The sequence below is a fragment of the Dendronephthya gigantea genome, unplaced genomic scaffold, assembly GCF_004324835.1.
Source record: "Dendronephthya gigantea isolate DGI-Jeju-01 unplaced genomic scaffold, DenGig_1.0 000034F, whole genome shotgun sequence".
Taxonomy (NCBI): domain Eukaryota; kingdom Metazoa; phylum Cnidaria; class Anthozoa; order Malacalcyonacea; family Nephtheidae; genus Dendronephthya; species Dendronephthya gigantea.
This window is the reverse complement of record NW_021163044.1, coordinates 1,463,874-1,477,841: the sequence shown is the minus strand read 5'-3', so window position 1 is coordinate 1,477,841 and position 13,968 is coordinate 1,463,874. Positions and strand designations below refer to the sequence as shown.

Here is a 13,968-nt window from a genome sequence, read left to right as displayed (position 1 = left end):
TGTTGACAAAGGCTTTTGTTTGCTGGTCTATTGGTCGAAAAAGGATTCCTAGGAATATTCACACACTTTTTAAATGAATGAAATAGTTGAAAATTTGTCAAGTAAGATCTACATAAAGAAAAACTACGCTTCAAATCAAAATTTGCCACAGACGTAAGAAAAATACCTATAGCTTGCTGCCAAAGTTCTTGTTTTGGATATCAAGAAAAATATTAAAGATCAAATAAATGCATTCAAATAAACAGAAGTTGACTCGATAGATTTGGTATAGTCGTTTATGCAAAAAGACAGAAATTTGGCAAAGCTGTTTTAAAATATATATGCTGGTCAAACGCTGTAAATATATATAAATATATATATATACTATGTAAGAATCATAGTGTTTTTAAACAAAAGGAAATTCAGATTCATTTTAAGGGATGTGTTGAGGCTATATGTGGATGAATTAAGGCTAATTTTATGTAGATTACTTCAAGTTAGATTTCTTTGCTGAATGGTAGCTTTTGTAAAAGTTTAAGTACATGGTTTGCATCTATTTAACGCGCATGCATGCATGTGAATGTCTTCTATACTTCTTCAACTATCAACAGGAAAAACGTAGGCTAGGTTTTTAAACCTTTAATACATTAAATGCAATATTTCCAAACCAATGCTGATTCACAATCACCTATTACATATAGTTAAGACTGTCAGACATCTATATATAGCTATCATGAAGTAAGACTTTTATAACTGGCTATACATGCACAAAATAGGAAGAACTCGAAATGTTTCAAAAGTTCGAACCGGGAAGTTTGGTTTCAATCACCCCTGGTGGTTGGCTATAGGGGGGTGGTGCTTGCTGGTTTTGGATACCAGGGTATTGTTGTGCTTGAACTACGCCGGGATAGGCTTGGGCTGTGGGGTATGTGGTCATTTGGGTGCCAGTTGTCATGACGACTGTTCCAGGTGGTTGAAGACCACCTGCAGTAACGACCATAACTGGTTCCTGTTCAAAAAAGAAGATAAGAAATAAATGAAACGTCGATGGCTTATTCAACAAGGACGAATAAAAAGCGGAAGATTTTTAAGTACCGTATATATAGGAGATGCAACTCCTCACGACTCAATTCGGAAAAGCTATTGATAGGTTGTTAGGCATGTCAGCATATATATACTATACACTTAAAGTGCATGTGTATATTAAAGTATCCTCGCGAGGGAAACAGCGAGTATTGTTTTCCCAAGAGTCTGGATGTTTGACATTGAGACTCGAGGAAAAATGAAGCTCACTATTTCCCGAGGTAGTGTGCATGCATAAAGTGCTTTGTTATATAGCAATAAAAACGTACATGTTACATAACAATTTCCTTAAAAAAAACACTTCTCTTTGTTATGACCATAAGCGAGCAAAAATTTTTCACTTTTTTCCCGTCACTGGTTTTCTTTAAAGTAATGTGACTACAAATGAGCCACTCGCATTTAAAATACACCGCAGCTATACAACAATGGGAAGTTATTTACCCGTGGGGAGCAACATGTTCCGATACAACCATAAATCGAACCGACGAAGCAGATGATACTGGAGAGGGCAAACATAATGGTCACTGCTCCAGTGGCGTTACGTACGGTCGTCAGGTCCGAGCATTTGGTTGCAAAACTAGCCGTGTAGTGATCACAATAACATTCTTTTTGTTGAAATCTGTAGGTGCGGTGAGATTCGAATACACAACGTGACGATAATATCGCCCAGAAAATCGCTGCAAGCCACGTGCCAACGATGCCAATAATAATCCCCAGAATATGAGTTCCAAGTGAAACTGCCATCTTAATAGAACGTGCATATAATAACATGATGAGATGGGAAACTCGCCTTAGACGGGAAAATTGTTCGTTGAACATTATATCTAGGGTAACAATCCTTGAACTTGAAGGAAAGGGAAACAAACATACTGATCCTCCTAATAATGACCACACTTTTTGGCGCTATACCCACCCAGTTACATGCATGAATTTATTCATCCCTATATTCATATTCAGATGGGATTTCTCCTGTCGAGTTTTCGTGTAGACTTGTTCGCGCCGGCATGCATGCACGTAAAAATTTAAAACATGTTGTTGTATAATTAATTTTACTCAAGGAAAAACACATTACATCTTCAATCACACAAACAAACCTTGTATATCTATTCATTTGTTTGTTTTTATTTTATTTAAATATCATTTAGATGTTTCTGAATTTTTACGCGTACATACAAGAAATGCCACATGCAGTGACAATCGTAGAAGACTTTTCTGTCGAGAATCATATGAATTTGACTGATAGAATTCGTGAAATATGGCCCTATTAGACCCCCTTACCCGAATATTTTTATCTGGTCAGCTATTTCTGCATGAAACGGCAAAAAATTATTCGTTATTAAAAGTATTTGGAAACAAGACTCGCGTGTCTGCAGGTGTATATAGTTGGAACATGTCGCAGCTCTCGGAAGCCTTTGCCCAATTGGATAATGCTTTTCTATGCTTTCTAAAGAACGAAGCTATGCTATTGCTTGAAACAGAAATGTATTGTAAAGTTCAGCCAGTGAAAATCATTCTTGCGAGGAACTGCGACACTACCCGTAAAGTATTCCTAATAACACGTCATCCTTGTACGTGCAATATAAATTATGTACGCTGCTACACTTACCAAGGTGGTTATCTTTTTGTATCCGGCGGTGATGCTGAGGGCAGCTGGAATTGCGAACTAAAGTAAAGCAGAAGATAGATTATGCGGACTTTTTCATCGAATTACTTTTTATGAGGATGATAATTGTGGATTTTTAAATCGCAGTGCATGAGGATATTGATTAATATGGCATCGTCGATCAATTTTAAAGTTTCAATGGCGAAAAATTGTAAAAGAATACAAAATTTGCATGCGCGTGACATTGCTTTATTGCTTTCTCTTATCATTTGGAATATATTTCAATTGACCACATAAATTGAACACACAGATCTTTTGTATTGGTGGTCTTAGGAATATAAGTGCTGTCTGTCAGAGTGCACACATGCATGCATGGGCCTATTTCACCCGCAAAAAAAGTCTCAGCTGCGAAACAGACCATTTCTGTAGTGAATTTTGGTGGAGAACTTGTATAATTCATGAGCTAAGCCGTTTCATTGATGATTATCAAGTATGTATATTTAGGAATTTTCGTAAAAATCCGCGTATTGACTTCTCTAAGCATCCATGTCACATGTTCCTTATATCAAATTCCTTGTTTTGTTTTTTTTTTGTGCAAATTAAACGTAAAAATGTCTTCAGAAATAACCCGTCGTGCTGTCAAGCACAAGATATATTTACAAAAATGAAGCGGCCATATTGAGATAAGCGTCACGTAGCCCAAACAGTTGTAGTCAAACCAGTTATAACAGGTTAGATATTGATAAAAATATGGCTTTTTATCGCGCGGTTATATTGTATATTTTCTCATTTTTCTAAGATATTCGAGCTTCAAATTGCGTTAAGTAGACTGCTACCCTAACAACCATTACTTTGATCCTTATACTGTAATAAACAATTGCTAATACTGAAAGGCGTTTAAGGTAGCGGGCCAATACATCGTATACATAGCGTCATTGCAATGCTTTCTAAATGTTGCGTCTTCACAACAACAAAATATTGAGGAATGCAAACTCTATGTATCTTATAGAATTATAATATACAATGATTATACGATAAGGTATATACCAATATATTTCACGGTGGGAAAATGAAAGGAAAATTCTGGCCAAAAGCGCTGACTTTGCCGTTTATTTCAACAGTAGAACTCCATTCAAACCTTTGATTTAAAATGACGTAATGCACACTGCACAGACGAGTTAACTTTGGTCAAAAGACATAAGATATAAATTATATGCTGTGTAGAACTTGTAGAACGTTCGCGATTATATATAGGCTTCGACATCCCAAGACCTAATGTCAAAACATGCACCGTCAAAAAGAAAGTGGTGATTGGCCATATACATTTAGAAAGATGATTCGTACGCGGTAGTACATTTAATTAGATATATGCAATTGAATTCGAAGGAGATAATAGTATATCTGTAATTCATTTTTAGTTTACTCCACGTATAGCATGAATCAAGCTTTTTATTATCACAAGAAAATGAACGTGTTGTTGATGGTGTTTGTCAAATGAATTCTGGGAGGGAAAGGTAACTACAATATGGAGCTGGATGATAGCTTATACCGCGATCACGTTTGATATATGCCTCGCTAAATGGCAAAGCAGAGGAAACGGGACCTTATCTTCGCTATCCGGCGTTAAATTCGAGGTATTTTTATACTTACATAAAATCCCCAAAGACCAATACTGGCTGCGTAGGGTCTTGTTATTTTGCTCATTGCTACAATGCCACTGACGACAGAGATAAAAGTTGTGACTATCAACATACAACCAAAAACCATTGAACCAACACTAACGCCTTTAGACATTGCCATTTTTTCCGCTCTTTAAACTGTTGCGATTCGCTTTTGTAAAATCTCTCAGTTATTATGTTGTTGATTGTTCGCGTATTATGTATAGTTGTTGCGTCTGTGCATGAGACACCCCGTTAATATAATACGAAAGCACTCAGAACAATCGTTTCATAAGGAACATCTGACACCTCCAAAATCATACTGAAATTCTATTGGTCACCGCATAGCAACAAACAGTTCTATTTTAACGTAGCTCACGACTTATTTGCATAAAAATATTAAATGTTAATGCTGTTAATTGCTCTGGACATGTTGTAAATCATATAATATAGACAGCCAATAAATTTCAACTGATGTAATTAATGTTTTTCGCTGTTTGAAAGTCACTTTTTCCTTTTCAAGTTTAATAAAATGCGGAAGTAGTGACTATTCTCCTGCACTGCAGTAATGACGTAATTGCTAAGTGGAATGTTGTCACTGTACATAACCCATGCATCGACTTCCTTATTTGTATTACAATGATCAAGTAATTCAAGTTCTCTTTTCATTTAGTCAAGTTCCCTCTTCGCGTTTTATTTCGTTGAATTCCCTAAGTATTTACTTTGGCTACAACATTGTACATTAGCGTCGCTTTGCGAGATTTATCGAGCGTGAACAAAGAGAATCGACAGAAAAAGAGGCGGTAGTAATATGAGCATGTTCCTAAGGGAACTGAGAGTAGTAAACACAATATTAAAAAAATGATGTGTCATCCTACTGCATAAATCTAGTTCTTGCATCCAGCTCAATATATGCATTATGTCAGTATGTGCATATTAATGTATACTCACATATACATTAAATAATATGTATTAAGTCGTATGTGAACAGCAACATTAGCAGAATCTGAACATGTTTTTAAATCAAATCGCGCGGTCAATACTTCATGCCTACACGGGGGGAGCTAGGTATTCCATATGACCTGACGGCACTGAATGCTGGATAGAATCGCCATGAACTGGCAGCTTCTTGTACTCGCCATGAACTGGTTGTTGGATGAATTCGCACGGAGCTGTGGCCACCATTAATATTGGGCCTCCAGGTTGGACGTTACCTGCGGTAACGACAACTGTTGCTGGTTGCTTCAAAAGAAATCGAAGACGTATTGATTATTGTTTATGGCTTTGACTGATGAAGAGGACCTGAATAGAGTTACCTCTGGTGCGCAGCAAGTTCCAAGGCAGCCGTTGATCGATCCCACAAAACTGATGATGGTAATAATAACAAAAGCGATCGTAACTCCAACTGTTGCTTTGCGAACAACGGCGAGATCAGAGCAAGGAAGTGGATCTAAGAGGTTAACAAAACAAAACTGAAATCTTCGAGGTAGACTATAAACTTGACCAGGCCAACTTTTTAAGGCGAGAAGCTTGAAACTTACAGGTGTATGGATGGCTGTCGTAAAAACAAGTGCACTCTTCATCATCACTTGTCATAACGATATCGGTAAAGTTGGAACCGTGCAGACTAGACTGACTAGTATCCTGGTAACAATCTGATGCCAATATGGACAAGAATACGCCGGTAATAGTCATTCCAACCAGCCCAATGATGATACCCAAGAGATGTGTTCCAAGAGCCACAACCAACTATATATATCATCATTTTATATGTGATATGTGAATAGATTTTGATAAGTATAATTCTATCGTTCTATTGATTACCCTAGCTTACGTATACGACGTTTATCTTTCCAAAGCCTTAAATCTACAATATAAACCATACTCTCTAAGCAAAATGAGAATACGGTGATTTTATTAGTTTAGTATATAAGCTCGTGTCAAGGACAAAAGTTTTTCTTACGCCTCTCGTCGACTTTTTGTATCCAGCCCAAATACCGAGACCAGCTGGAATGATGAACTACATGTATAAAAAGACATTGACAAGATATTGGAAAATATGATTGCAAAGTATTCTTTGTTTCATGATCCGTGAAATTATAGCTTTTAATACTTTGCCGTCACAACATCCGTAATATAATTCGAAAATATATTGAATCGTATATTAGCTTCATAGCTTCTAAAACATTCCCGGCCGGCATAAAGACAAAAATGTGTTTACTTTAGCAGTATATGGCTAAAGTCAAGAACGTTCTGAATGTCAACAATAAGTGTGTCGGCTGTGACAGACACGACAAGGAATTAAGATCGATCACGTCTAGCAACGAAATATACACATTCATGCAGATACAGGAAATTCACCTGGTCGAAACCTTATATTTTAACGCAATTTCAGAGAACAGCAGATAACGTTGAGCCAAATATTTCAAAGAGCAAAGACCTAAATTTTCTAATTCTTTGCTTACAATACATTTATCTAAATGCTCTGGATTCTTGTACTGGGGCCGGTTGTATCAATCCCGTTTAGCTAAACTGTGTCTGTGGTTAAGTTCAAAATAGAAAGCAAGTCTATCGTTTTATTCAAGAAGCAAACTGAATATTTTTAACCTTAATACAAATATACCGTTTACAACTACATATTCAGTGTATATAAATATTCAAGTTGAATCATTCAAGAGAGACGTAAAAGTGTTATTTAAATTTGACTTATCAACTGTTTAGCTAACGGGTTGATACAACCGGTCCCTGGTAAAAAAGGAATACTTTCATCTGTCGTTGACTTGTCCGTTTCTTAAAGGTTTGGACTCACAGTTTTTTTGCGTGGCCATTAAACTGCCTTTGTTAACTTACATAAATCCCCATAGACCAATACTCGCTTCAAACAGTTCTCAAAATTGGCCATTGCAACACTACCACACATCAATAAGACCAGCGTCATTAGCAATTGGCAGCAGCCGATTACAGTTGATGCTTTCGCTACGCTCATAACCATTTCTAAATCGGTTTCAAGACTTCGAACTGCGATTTTAACTTCTTCAATCCGTTTTAACTGATAGCATACATATACTGACAGTTCTGTAATAACACTACATACTTTTATAATATTATAAAAATCCAATAGCGTCTATCGCGGTTCAACGTGCATGCAGCCAGATCACAATTGGTTGGGATGATAAAGTTGATTACAAAGGAATTGATTCAATTCAAATGTATCAGCCATTTGATCACAGCATGATCACGCGTTAATCACGAACTGCTTGTCCTGGAGAATTGGGAATTCTTAAAGTGGAGAAATAAATTATAATCAATAAGCATCGTAGTCTTTTTAACGTTGCTCTTAAGCCGTTTGAGGTCACTATGCTACAAAATTCCTAGAAAGTTCCATTACTGCTGCACATCCCATCAAAGATGTTCTGCATCATTTCCCGGCACTATATATTCAATCGAAAAAAACCCCGAACTTTAAATAACGCAGTCCTTTTCGTTTGTTTTGTTTCTATGCTTCAGAGTTTCAGGATGCATGTACTTTGCTCTTACGATAAATATATGTTAGTATAAGATAATGTCAAAGTGACAAATTTAAAATGAAATTTATTGACTTTATTTGGTATCGACGACCACGTTACTCTGACTGGCTTGGTGATCGTATGGTGGTGGTGGTTGTCCGATGTCCACCGGGACTGGTTGAGGGGTGTAACTGCTTTGGGGGGCTTGTTGGATAGCACCGGGGGGTGCTTGTTGGATAGCAACGGAGGGTGTTTGTTGGATAGTCCCGGGGGGTGCTTGTTGAAAGTAAACACCCTGGAATGGCTGTTGGATGAAACCCCCCTGGACCGGTTGCTGGATGTAAGCAACCTGTGTTGGTTGTTGGATGTAACCCCCCTGTGTTGGTTGTGTGGTCATTAATATTGTGCCTGCAGGTTGTTGACTTGTTGTCGTGAATACGGTTCGCGTTTGTTGCTGTTGAAAAAGATAAAAATGCAAGTTTAATGACTGGTAGCAAACTTTCCTTAGGGGAACGGTTTTCGGGAATACACAATTAACCAGGCTGAAACGTCTTATAGGACATCACACAAACTGACGAAAAATATTCATAAAAAAGACATTCAATATTGATTTAAGTAAACTAAATGTGCTCACGGTACATGCATGACTATTAATTGTAGCTTGGATTAATGTTTCTTAACCGTTTTAGGAGTATAAAGTTATTTTCAGAATGATAAAACTGTTTACAGAATAGTAAAACTGTTTACAGAATAGTAAAGCTGTTTTAAAAATGTTCAGTTCAAAATGATAAAAGGGCTCTAAAAGTCAGATTAATCAAGCTTTATTTTGGTATGCATACATTATTACCCGTTGTGTACAGCAAGTGCCAATGCTGCCATAGATGCATCCCACGAAACAGGTGATGGCCAAAAGAGCAAAAATTATCGTTACTGCTCCAGATCCTTCGCGTACTGTGTCGAGATCAGAGCAGGAAACAGAATCTTATGAAGAGAATAATGAGGAAAATTCCCATTTAGAAATCTATATGTATAGCTATGTTTACTATATGATGGCCCAGTTTTCGTACAACCGCGCGGCCGCAAGCTGTAAGTAAGGTCTATACGATCAAAATCCAATAACTTACATGTGTGTTTTTGCTGCTTCCCACACGTGCATTCGTTAGCCTGCCTCTCATAGTGATACCAATGATCATATCTAACGGTTTTAAAGCCATCGACACAATTTGATTCCAGTATCGTCCAGAATACGGTGCAAAGTGACATTCCAACAAGCGCGAAAAGAACTCCAAAGAAATTCACTCCAATCGCTGCTGACAACTATATGAGAATGTGCATTAATTTGATGTGGCGTAGGACTGAAATATGGCCACGAATAATATTGCAGTGGTGTATTTTGTCTACTGAATTTGCGAACTTTGCACACAAAGTTATGTATATTTCATATATTTCTTTTCATGTAGGGGTCGGTTGTATAAACTCTTTACCGACAATTTGTATATAGTTAAATCGTAGTTAACTCAGAAATACATGACTCTGATGGCAAATTTTAGTCTTAACTACAGTTGAAAGTTAACTATAGCTTCATATATACAACTGATCCCAGGATGGAATAAAGCGTAGCATTAAGGTCGGCTGCCCTAGCTATGAGACATGCAGTAGAATTGCTATGGTTTACGAAGTGTTTGGGTGCATATGAGATTGAAAATTGGATTTGATGTATTTCAACTTGTCGTGAAGCCCATCAGATTTGGGAAAAAGGAATCCATTCAAATGAAAGTACTCGTTGAACAGAATCATTCATTCTCCCATCATCCTTGGAAAAGGATAAGGATACAAATAAAAAAATTGTAAACCATTTCTTTTTCGTTCGACCAATATACCTGTTGACAAAGGCTTTTGTTTCCTGGTCTATTGGTCGAAAAAGGATTCCTAGGAATATTCACACACTTTTTAAATGAATGAAATAGTTGAAAATTTGTCAAGTAAGATCTACACAAAGAAAAACTACGCTTCAAATCAAAATTTGCCACAAACGTAAGAAAAATACCTATAGCTTGCTACCAAAGTTCTTGTTTTGGATATCAAGAAAAATATTAAAGATCAAATAAATGCATTCAAATAAACAGAAGTTAATGATTCGATAGATTTGGTATTGTCGTTTATGCAAAAAGACAGAAATTTGGAGAAGCTGTTATAAAATATACATGCTGCATGGTCAAACGCTGTAAATATATATAAATATATATATATACTATCTAAGAATCATAGTGTTTTTAAACAAAAGTAAATTCAGATTCGTTTTAAGGGATGTGTTGAGGCTATATGCGGATGAATTAAGGCTAATTTTATGTAGATTACTTCATGTTAAATTTCTTTGCTGAATGGTTGCTTTTGTAAAAGTTTAAGCGTAAATACATGGTTTGCATCTATTTAACGTGAATGCATGTGAATATCTTCTATACTTCTTCAACTATCAACAGGAAAAACGTAGGCTAGGTTTTTAAACCTTTAATACATTAAATGCAATATTTCCAAACCAATGCTGTTTCACATTCACCTATTACATAAGACTATCAGACATCTATATATAGCTATCATGAAGTAAGACTTTTATAACTGGCTACTTAAAATAGGAAGAACTCGAAATGTTTCAAAAGTTTTAGCCGAGAAGTTTGGTTTCAACCCCCCCTGGTGGTTGGCTATAGGGGGGTGGTGCTTGTTGGTTTTGGGTACCAGGGTATTGTTGTGCTTGAACTGCGCCGGGATAAACTTGGGCTGTGGAGTATCGTATAGGAGATGCAACTCCTCACGACTCAATTCGGAAAAGCTATTGATAGGTTGTTAGGCATGTCAGCATGTGTATATACTATACACTTAAAGTATCCTCGCGAAGGAAATAGCTCATTGAGACTCGAGGAAAAACGAAACTCACTATTTCCCGAGGTAGTGTGCATTAAGTGCTTTGTTATATAGGAACAAAAACATACATGTTACGCAATAATTTCATTAAAAAAAAAACACTTTTCTTTGTTATGACCATAAGCAAGCAAAAATTTTTTCACTTGTTTCCCGTCGTTGCATTGTCAGCATTTATTTAAAGTCATGTGACTACAACTGATGAACTACTCACATTTAACATACACCGCAGCTATATAACAATGGGAAGTTATTTACCCGTGGGGAGCAACATGTTCCGATACAACCATAAATCGAACCGACGAAGCAGATGATACTGGAGAGAGCAAACATAATGGTCACTGCTCCAGTGGCGTTACGCACAGTTGTCAGGTCCGAGCATTTGCCTGCAAAACTGTAGTAACTACAAGAACATTCATTTCGTTGAACTCCGTAGATGCGGTGAGATTCGAATGCACAACTTGACGATAATATCGCCCAGAAATGCGCTGCAAGCCACGTTCCAATGATGCCAATAATAGTCCCCAGAATATGAGTTCCAAGTGAAACTGCCATCTTAATAGAACGTGCATATAATAACATGATGAGATGCGTGGAAACTTGCCTTAGACGTCTTAAAACAAACATACTTATCCTCCTAACAATTACCACCCCTTTTGGCACTATACCCACCCAGTTCCATGCATGAATTTATTCATCCCTATACATTCATATTCAGATGGGATTTCTCCTGTCGAGTTTTCGTGTAGACTTGTTCGCGCCGGCATGCACGTAAAAATTTAAAACATATGTTGTTGTGTAATTAATTTTACTCAAGCAAAAACACATTACATCTTTAATCACACAACCCAACCTTGTATATCTATTCATTTGTTTGCTTGTTTTTATTTAAATATCATTTAAATGTTTCTGAATTTTTACGCGTACAAGAAACGCCACATGCAGTGACAATCGTAGAAGACTTTTCTGTCGAGAATCATATGAATTCGACTGATACAAATTCGTGAAATATGGCCTTTTTGGATCCCCTAACCCGAATATTTTTATCTGGTCAGCTATTTCTGCATGAAACGGCAAAAAAATTATTCGTTATTAAAAATATTTGGAAACAAGACTCGCGTGTCTGCAGGTGTATAAAGTTGGGACATGACGCAGCTCTCGGAAGCTTTCGTCCAATTGAATAATGCTTTTCTATGCTTTCTAAAGAACGAAGCTATGCTATTGGTTGAAACAGAAATGTATTGTAAAGTTCAGCCAATGAAAATCATTCTTGCGAGGAGCTGCGACACTACCCGTACAGTTTTCCTAATAACACGTCATCCTTGTATAGTACGTGCAATATAAATTATGTACGCTGCTACACTTACCAAGGTCGTCATCTTTTTGTATCCGGCGGTGATGCTGAGGGCAGCTGGAATTACGAACTAAAGCAGAAGATAGATTATGCGGACTTTTTCATCGGATTACTTTTTATGAGAATGAGAATTGTGGATTTTTAAATCGCAGTGCATGAGGATATTGATTAATATGGCATCGTCGATCAATTTTAAAGTTTCAATGGCGAAAAATTGTAAAAGAATACAAAATTTGCATGCGCGTGACATTGCTGAATTGCTTTCTCGTATGATTTGGAAAATATTTCAGTTGATCACATAAATTGGACACTGTGATCTTTTGTATTTACAGTCTTAGGAATATAAGTGCTGTCTGTCTGAGTGCAAACATGCATGGGCCTACTTCACCCGCAAAATTACCTTGTATAATTCATGAGCTAAGCCGTTTTATTGATGATTATCAAGCAAGTATTTAGGAATTTTTGTAAAAATCTGCGTATTGACTTCCCTAAGTATCCATGTCACATGTTCCTTATCTCAAATTCCTTGTTTTGTATTTTTTTTGTGCAAATTAAACGTAAAAATGTCTTCAGAAATAACCCGTCGTGCTGTCAAGCACAATTAAGATATGTATACGAAAATGAAGCGGCCATATTGAGATAAGCGTCACGTAGCCCAAACGTAGACATTGATAAAAATATGGCTTTTTATCGCGCGGTTATATTGTATATTTTCTCATTTTTCTAAGATATTCGAGCTTCAAATTGCGTTAAGTAGACTGCTATCCTAACAACCATTACTGAAAGGAGTTTATGGAACTGGGCCAATACATCGTATACATAGCGTCATTGCACTGAATGCTTTCTAAATGTTGCGTCTTCACAACAACAAAATAATGAGGAATGCAAATTCTATGTATCTTATAAAATTATAATATACCATGATTATACGATGAGGCCCGTATATACCAATATATTTCACGGTGAGAAAGTAAAAGGAAAATTCTGGCCAAAAGCGCTGACTTTGCCGTTTATTTCAAAAGTAGAACTCCATTCAAACCTTTGATATAAATGACGTAATGCACACTGCACAGACGAGTTAACTTTGGTCAAAAGACATAAGATATAAATTCTATGCTATGAAGAACTTGTAGAACGTTCGTGATTATATATAGGCTTCGACATCCCTAGACCTAATGTCAAAACATGCACCGTCAAAAAGAAAGTGGTGATTGGCCATGTACATTTAGAAAGATGATTCGTACGCGGTAGTACATTTAATTAGATATATGCAATTGAATGCAAAGGAGACAATAGTATATCTGTAATTCATTTTTAGTTTACTCCACGTATAGCATGAATCAAGCTTTTTATTATCACAAGAAAATGAACGTGTTGTTGATGGTGTTTGTCAAATGAATTCTGAGAGGAAAAGGTAGCTAGCTGCAATATGGCGCTGGATGGTAATACCGCAATCACATTTGATATATGCCTCGCTAAATGGCAAAGCAGAGGTAACTGGACCTTATCTTTGCTATCCAGCGTTAAATTCGAGGTATTTTTATACTTACATAAAATCCCCAAAGACCAATACTGACTTGGTAGGGGCTTGTTATTTTGCTCATTGCTACAATGCCCGCGACGACAGAGATAAAAATTGTGAACATCAACATACAACCAAAAACTATTAAACCAACGCTAACGCCTTTAGACATTGCCATTATTTCCGCTCTTTAAACTGTTGCGATTCGCTTTTGTAAAATCTCTCAGTTATTATGTTGCTGATTGTTCGCGTATTATGTATAGTTGTTGCGTCTGTGCGACACCCCGTTAATATAATACGAAAGCTCTCAGAACAATCGTTCCATACGAAACATATGGCACCTCTAA

General features: G+C 36.7%; 2 protein-coding genes and 1 long non-coding RNA gene across 4 annotated transcripts; all 3 read right to left on the bottom strand.

Moving 5' to 3' along the window:
• Positions 1–603: 603 nt before the first annotated feature.
• LOC114525522 lies at positions 604–4,606 on the bottom strand. Its single transcript, XM_028546903.1, has 4 exons — positions 4,316–4,606; positions 2,669–2,725; positions 1,504–1,806; positions 604–988 (listed from the first exon to the last, which is right to left on the bottom strand). Exons 1-4 carry the CDS (start codon positions 4,463–4,465, stop codon positions 773–775), a joined length of 726 nt encoding a protein of 241 aa, XP_028402704.1. The 5' UTR covers positions 4,466–4,606; the 3' UTR covers positions 604–772.
• A 202-nt stretch (positions 4,607–4,808) lies between these two features.
• LOC114525524 lies at positions 4,809–6,377 on the bottom strand. Of its 2 annotated transcripts, XR_003687206.1 has the most exons (4): positions 6,287–6,375; positions 5,865–6,072; positions 5,640–5,773; positions 4,809–5,565 (listed from the first exon to the last, which is right to left on the bottom strand). It is a non-coding gene; the product is annotated as an uncharacterized LOC114525524 (long non-coding RNA). The 2 variants fall into 2 exon arrangements; XR_003687205.1 differs by having other exon boundaries at positions 5,865–6,377.
• Positions 6,378–7,569: 1,192 nt separating this feature from the next.
• On the bottom strand, positions 7,570–13,956 carry LOC114525360. The gene is made up of 4 exons (XM_028546622.1): positions 13,650–13,956; positions 12,113–12,169; positions 11,004–11,300; positions 7,570–7,602 (listed from the first exon to the last, which is right to left on the bottom strand). The coding sequence occupies exons 1-4, from the start codon at positions 13,797–13,799 to the stop codon at positions 7,570–7,572; spliced, it is 537 nt and encodes a 178-aa protein (XP_028402423.1). The 5' UTR covers positions 13,800–13,956.
• Between the last annotated feature and the right edge of the window lie 12 nt (positions 13,957–13,968).

Bases quoted from the DNA above. Each gene is read 5' to 3' on its own strand.
- LOC114525360 (XM_028546622.1), bottom strand. From the start codon at position 13,799: ATGGCAATGTCTAAAGGCGTTAGCGTTGGTTTAATAGTTTTTGGTTGT. The intron at 11,301-12,112 runs GTAAGTGTAGCA...CGTTCTATTAAG, and splicing joins ACAAAAAGATGACGACCTTG to ATGGCAGTTTCACTTGGAAC. The intron at 7,603-11,003 runs GTAAATAACTTC...CTCCACTTTAAG, and splicing joins GAACATGTTGCTCCCCACGG to AATTCCCAATTCTCCAGGAC.
- LOC114525522 (XM_028546903.1), bottom strand. From the start codon at position 4,465: ATGGCAATGTCTAAAGGCGTTAGTGTTGGTTCAATGGTTTTTGGTTGT. The intron at 1,807-2,668 runs GTAAGTGTAGCA...CGTTCTATTAAG, and splicing joins ACAAAAAGATAACCACCTTG to ATGGCAGTTTCACTTGGAAC. The intron at 989-1,503 runs GTAAATAACTTC...TTTTTTGAACAG, and splicing joins GAACATGTTGCTCCCCACGG to GAACCAGTTATGGTCGTTAC.